Genomic DNA, 7,204 nt, shown 5'->3' with positions numbered 1-7,204 from the left:
TTTTTTCCGGAATTTTCAGAAAAGTCCACTTTCATCTCTGGGTGTTCTAACCTGTCTTAATTTTCTTATTTTAGTATATCTCAAATGAAATGCTCTCACAGCGTATTTGAATGGACTATTATAGGACTATACGAGCCCAAGAAGCAAAGGGAACGTCTTTTGGTCGAGCGCGTCAGTCTGATTCAGGTTGTCATGAGACAGAAGGAGAGAAGAGTGTTTACTACAAAACAGAAATAGTAAAACAAATTAGGGATGGACACTTTTGGAAAATAATCTACCAGGAATTGCAATTTTTTTCCTCCTCAATATTGCTTTTGCGATTTAAAATGCAATTTTTTTGGAGGCCCTTTTCTAATGACTATTTGAACAAACACAAGCAATGAATCAATCTGAATTACAATAAACAACAAACATTTTGTCAATTAATCAACTGTGTAATGTGTTACTCAAGTTTAAGTTACTTTTAAATTACTTTTTAAAAATGTCACCAAAATTCATATGCACACGGATACAAATATAATCCTCGTCTGAAAATATTAGAACAAAATTTGCAATATTTTGGATTATATTAACATGACGTTCCATATGCATCTGATTGAGGCTTTCACAAAATTTGTATCCACCTCACTAGAAATTCAACTGTATTTATTTAATTATGAACAAATACAATTATTTTAAATGACCCAAGTTCACCTTGAGCTTGAAATTGAAAATATAGTTCAGTATTGTTGTAAAACACAAACACGTGTAGTATGGTGGGAGTGTATTTTTTTGGAGTCTGTCTGGTTCGTTTAAGACCATGAAATGGGCGTGTGCAGTGGTGTTCCTCGCCGCATCTTTTTAGGAATGCCTACATCTGTCGGCCAATCAGACGACAGTGAGTCCCAGCCCTGCTCGGCCTCATTTTCGAACCAGGTTGGACTGTAGTGATGCAGAGATGTTAAAAACATTGAATCCCAAAATAGCATTGATTCATGGCCATCGTGCTTGCGCGTTTCTGTCTCAATAATCTTCCGATCCCTAATTTCTTTCAAGCTCAATGGCTCAAGGGAGAAATAATTTACTTGAATATGGCAGCAGGCTTTCTGTTATTAATGTTGTGAATCGTGATATACTGTACATCTTACATTAAAGTTCATAATGGTTTTAAAAAGTCAAAAATGTTATTTGATGAATCGGAATTCTCAAAGAAATTGTCCAATTAGTACATAGATGTATGCTGATACATTGCATTCAGCAACGTTGTGATTCTTTTCCTTTCATTTTTTTTTCAGGTGAAATGTATTATACTGCAATTGCTGAGAGGCCTGCGCTATCTCCACCACAATTTTATCATTCACAGGTGAATGTCAATAGTTTTACTTTGCCTCTTCAAAAAAGAAAAAAAAAGCAAATTTTATCTTACTTAAACTCCAAGTCAGAGAGACTTGGATGTTTCTCTCTTTGTACGCTTACAAACAAACTCAATCCCTATTGAAGCATCGCTGGTTTAGCAGAGAGCAAATCTTCCAGTGAAAGTAATCTGCGACGATGTATGTGATTTTGACCAAGAGCTTGAAGCTGTACAGCAGTGCTTATCAATTTTTTTCTGTTACACACACACACGCACGCACGCACGCACGCACGCACGCACGCACACACACACACACACACACACACACACACACACACACACTCTTCTGCTGCTACAATAGATAATTTGTCTCTAAAATTCATATAAGTACACCTCTGCATTACATTGTATCCTTATTAACATTAAATTAAAATGAAAAGAAGTATTAATGTTTTTTAGTCTGTAACACACAGGTGCCAAACTCAAGGCCCGGGGGCCAGATCTGGCCCACCACATCATTTTATGTGGCCCGCGAAAGCAAATCAAAGATGTCATCTTTCAAGATGCTAGCTGAAATCTTTACCAAATTTCAAATTCTCATTTGTAAACAAGAAGAGTGATACTGTAAGCATTTTTTTGATCCAACCCACTCATTACAGTAACTTAAACAGTAGTTGAATAGACCGTTATTCTTGACTTTTTTATATGGTTTCAGTCATAACGGCCCTCCATGGGAAACTGTTACTAAAATCAGACCCGCGACAAAAATGAGTTTGAGACCCCTACAGTGCAACAGAAAAGATTTTAAATGCATCAATTTGTCTGAAAAAAAAAATTGGAGAGGGACTATAATGACTGGTGTTTATTCTTCTGATGTTGTTGAGGCTGGTCACCATTTGGAAAAAATATCCCCAAAAAGAAAACCACAAGGAATCCACAAAATGCCATAGAAAAAGCAAAATATGCAGTAAATTCTTTGTCGCTTGTTGAGTAGCATTCCAGTGAGATTAGATCTTGATTGTCTGGCTGTTAAATTTTGTTTGACTTCAGAAGCAAAATTCCCTCTCAAATTATGGTCAAATCCTGAATGCACAATTCAATAGAGACGTTGGACTTCATTATTCCACAATAATTTATTGTCATGAAATACATATACAAGCATCACACGGCATCTTAATCTGCATGTTAACCAAACACGGGAATGTATTTGAATGAAACACGATGAGCACGTTTTGCAGTGCACAACTTTTCCCAGCGGCTTATCGCTTGAGGTGTAATGTCGTCAAGCGTCGCCTTGATTTATTTGGCTTCGTGCTGTCCGCAGCTAGTATTTTTCCACATAGTCAACACGTCCTCGTCCATCTCCCACTGTAGTCAAAGTGAAGCCAAGCACTCCATATGCTTCCCACATTTCCTTGACTTAGCTTTCGGCTCATTTTCTTTTGTCTCATTATCTTCGTCTCTCCAAAAACAATCTTTATTTATCCCACCATTTTTCACAACAATACAACATTGTCTTCAAACAGAGGAGTGCAAAAACAAAAAGCAAAAATAACAAATAGCAAAGAAGGAGCCTATATTGGTGTCAGTTTGTGTATTACCAATAAACACCTTTCCCTGAACCTCAGCTATTTCCAGTTTTTCATCCAGGAGTGACAACCATTGTTGCATGATTGAGCTTCAGTCTTAAGATAGCTTGCTTTGTTCTAGCCTTTTTTTTTGCCACCACCACCAGAACTTTGACAAGGTAGGATTCAAAGACTTTTAACGGCGAGTCATTTTCCATATTCAGTAGCTACAGTATGTATGTTTATAAGGTTACAGTATGTGTTATTTGTGTAACATTATTTTTTCACATCTGGCTGTTGTGGGTCACATTCAGTCAGTAATATAGAATAATATCCAATGTTCAGCAACTGCATTTTCTGTCATCATCCATTTGTAAGCCTTGAGGAAAAACAATTCAATATACCATAAAAAGTAATATCAAATATGCACTCAAACTGAGACATTCCATTTGAGTTGTTCACTCGTTGATCAAGATTTAATGGTCAGGTAGAGTTCCAGGAGCTGGCGTTTGGGGTATCCACACATCTGTCCCTGCTTGGACCGAGGAAAGTGTTTCTGGGTAGTTAAGTCTGTGGCAATGAAAGTGTCATATTGACCCACTCTGTTTTATTTTCAGGGACCTAAAGGTGTCTAATCTGCTCATGACAGACAAAGGATGTGTTAAAATAGGTAAATCAGCATACTTCCATCACTCACAATCAGCCCAATGACTCCATTCGAGAACCTGCCTGATTAAAAAAAAAAGTTGCTGTTTTTCTCCTTAAAAGGCTTTTCCAAATAATAAATCAAATTGTCAAGACAAGCAAAATGTCTTTTAATGTATTATTTAACATAGTTTACAAACTTTGCCCTCATCCACTGCTGCAAGCCACTGCTCAAATGACACACATTCAGAAAATATTTGTAGGTATGCATACAGTCATGTCAAAAACCTCTTGTACTGTTTTGATGTAGTAAAAGAGTAAACAGAAATACCCATAAGCGGAATCATGCCAAAAAAAATGTTGGCAAGGATTTGGATAAAGGCACTAAAGCATCCCTTGTGTCAATCCCCAATACTTGATGTCAGCGATATGCATATCAAATCATTTTACAACCCCCCCACCCCCAATGTAATAATATAATACAATGCAGCATATGGATATGCCATATTTTCACAAAGAATCAGAAGAGAAGAAGGACTATTTTAAAGATAGTACAGTGAAACTCCTCTACAACGAAATCATGTTTGCAGCAAGAAATTTTTTACAACAGGGCGTTTTTCACTGTAGCAAATTTGATCTCAGATGTAAACACACACACCACCGTTGCCTCAATTTGAGCCAGGAAAAAGCCTAATCTTGAAAAATGATTTCTTCATCCTCAAGCGTTCTATGAATTGATCGGATAACAAAAGTGTCTGACATGTCAGTGTAAACTTGTGCATTTATTGAAAATGGACTGTAATGACAACAATCTCCGCAATGCCATTCCCTGACATGCAGCCCCATATGAATGACTCGGGGGAATTTGCATGTTTTACTGAGGTAGTCATCTTCACAAAATCTCATTGGAAGGGCATCGAACAAAAGTTCCAGTATCATCACCTTCCCTAATGCAGATTTGCGAATCGTCACTGTATATGACTGTCATCCACAGTCAACACTTGCTTTTCCTTAGCCCATTGTAACCTTGTTTTTGTTTGTTTGTTTAGGTGTTGATGATGGCTTTTGCTAAACTTTTCTGGATGTAAATCCCATTTTATTTCGGCGATATTCCATTTTTTTCCCCCTCTGCTTGGTCTCAAACTATAACTGTTACTAATTACCACATTTTACTTTCTTGATTTCTTTTAGTGTCGTGAAGCCAAAATGTTGGCACTTATTATCACTTTACTTTTCATTACCACATTTTACTTTCTTGATTTCTTTTAGTGTGTCTTGAAGCCAAAATGTTGGCATTTATTATCACTTTACTTTTTTGTATGCTTAGGTGTGTGTTATTTTAATTTACCTTAAACATTTATTAAAAAAAAAAGAAAAAAGCGAAAATGCCGCAAAAAGTCCACAAAAGGTCCGCATTTTCGCTTATTTTTTATTTTAATTTTTTTTAATGAATGTTTTTGAAAAAATCCGTAACGCACTGAATAAATGAACCGCGAAGTAGCGAGGGATCACCGTATATGTATCTATGATCTTTAATTAAGTTTTTAATACGTTTTATGTCTTTTATCTGTTCAACGCTCACGCACCTGCAACTCAATTGAAACTGTTTTCCTCAAATGACAACGTGTTTTGATGTTGTGAAATGTATGAGCCACAGATACCTTTTTCTCCCTTTGTCCTCAGCTGATTTTGGATTGGCTCGCAGGTATGGTGTCCCCCAACAACCCATGACGCCCAGGGTGGTTACACTGTGGTGAGTGTCTTCTGGGTGAATAACTCACACTGGAATCCGTAAGAAAAAAAAAAATACATACATCATCATTTTCTTGGGAAGTCAGTAAATTACAATACGTAGACTAGATTTTAGACTCGGCAAAAGCAGGTATAACTTGTGGTGCTAACTTGTAGTGTAATTCAATTTGGTTTAACCTGATTGGGGCACAGGCTGGAAAAATGTGGTGCTCCACGGAGGATTGTCATGGACGTAATAAATCAGTATGGGACAATCCCTCTGAATCACGGTAGAGATCGGTTCATTGAACGAATTTCAATTAGCGTTTACAAATATTTTAACAGAACCTTTGTCACTCTTGGGATGTGCGTGGGGGTGGGGGGATGTAACACACGGATGCATGCACAATCGGATGTCCAAAGCGGTCTCCAATTGCCCATATCACATGCATAGTTGAATAAATCATCCGTAAATGGTGATCTTGAAGTTTACCTGCCAATGCCATGCACAGACCCCAGTCAGTGGATTTCTGTGTGTACAATGTCAATCATGGCATCCTTTGCTGTACTGCGCTCAGACCGCCTAATTTTGATGCAAATCGGGGATGCTGCTAGGATTGACCGGTAAAAGACTTCCTCCATCCCACAAAGGCGTTAAAGCAGGGCCGCCCAAACTTTTTTGACCGAAGATATACTTTTCGATCAACCAACCTCCCGTGATGGACCCGTTACCGCGCACGCGCGAATACGCACGCACGCACACACGCATGCCATGATGAGCAATAGCCTGACGCTGAGGCACACGACGTACTTAGGCAGCCTGCTAAAGATCGTAGCTCACGCGTACCATTTTAAAATGCTTCTCTCGGACCTCCAGATTCCCATTCTTTGCCTGTCTCCCCTCGGTGAATTGTATAAAACAAACTGAATGAGAATAATGACTACGATAAAAGATATAGCGCAACAACTCTGATCACAAGCTGCAACTGCAGACTGCTTTGCACTAACAACTTCCGGTGACGCAGTCATATGTCACCGTAGATTAAATATGACCTGCTTTATTTTATTTTCTTTTTAGAATATTTTTGTGAAAGTGAGACTGATAGAATTATTAGGGTGCAGTGTGCATTAACACAAAAAATATATTCCTAACATGCACAGAGACACAAATATTTTGTTTTTTCTTCCCTCCTTCTACACCCCTCGGATCGACTTGGGACCAGTCCTTGTTCTCGTGGTCGATCGCGATCGACGTAATGGGCACCCCTGCGTTAACGCCTCATTACACCCCAATCTACCTGTGTATAGTCTAGCAAAATACCCCCCCCCCCCCAAAAAACACAAAAAAACAAAACAACACTGCACATTGCGCTGGAGCTGTCACGACTGAATATTTTTATTAAATCGATTCTTCCATCAATTAATCGAAGAATCTAATACAATTTTAATTTTTTATTAAAGTGCATTACAAATTTTTTTTTTTTTCACCAATTACTATTTATGAGCTGATTATTGTTGTATAGCTTAATGACTAAAAAACTCCAAATCATCCTTAGTGGACGCCACAAGTTTTAAATTGGATTGAGGTGTGAGGATTTAGTTGGCCATTGGTGTAGCTTGATTGTGGGTCTGGTGAACCATTTCCATAATTTTCAATGTCAGAGTATGCTTCTGCAATGAAGATGTATTTTAAGACTTTTAACACATCTTAACTAGGGGTGGCGATAATTATGGAGAACACGGGATATGCTTCTGTAGCGTCGCTGGAGGTTCATTTAGTCTTTTAATCCTCCTCACTAGTTCTCGCTCATTAGCTCTCCGTGACCCACTAAACCAGGGGTGTCAAACTCATTTCACATGGTGGGCCACATACGGCCTCGGTAGATGTCAAGTGGGCCGGACCATTAAAATGACACAATACTTTGCT

The 7,204-nt window shown here is 38.2% G+C and overlaps 1 protein-coding gene across 2 annotated transcripts in view; it reads left to right on the top strand.

Moving 5' to 3' along the window:
• The window catches only part of cdk10 (cyclin dependent kinase 10), a 22,183-nt gene that overhangs the window by 9,841 nt on the left and 5,138 nt on the right, over window positions 1-7,204 (top strand). For both annotated transcript variants that reach the window (XM_019871734.1, XM_019871735.1), the window contains 3 exons: window positions 1,275-1,342; window positions 3,519-3,571; window positions 5,230-5,299. In XM_019871734.1, the coding sequence (XP_019727293.1) occupies window positions 1,275-1,342; window positions 3,519-3,571; window positions 5,230-5,299 (191 nt within the window). The remainder of the gene's footprint in view (window positions 1-1,274; window positions 1,343-3,518; window positions 3,572-5,229; window positions 5,300-7,204) is intronic.

The sequence above is a fragment of the Hippocampus comes genome, unplaced genomic scaffold, assembly GCF_001891065.2.
Source record: "Hippocampus comes isolate QL1 unplaced genomic scaffold, H_comes_QL1_v1.1 scaffold623, whole genome shotgun sequence".
Classification (NCBI taxonomy): Eukaryota; Metazoa; Chordata; class Actinopteri; order Syngnathiformes; family Syngnathidae; genus Hippocampus; species Hippocampus comes.
This window is presented reverse-complemented; position numbering and strand designations above follow the sequence as displayed.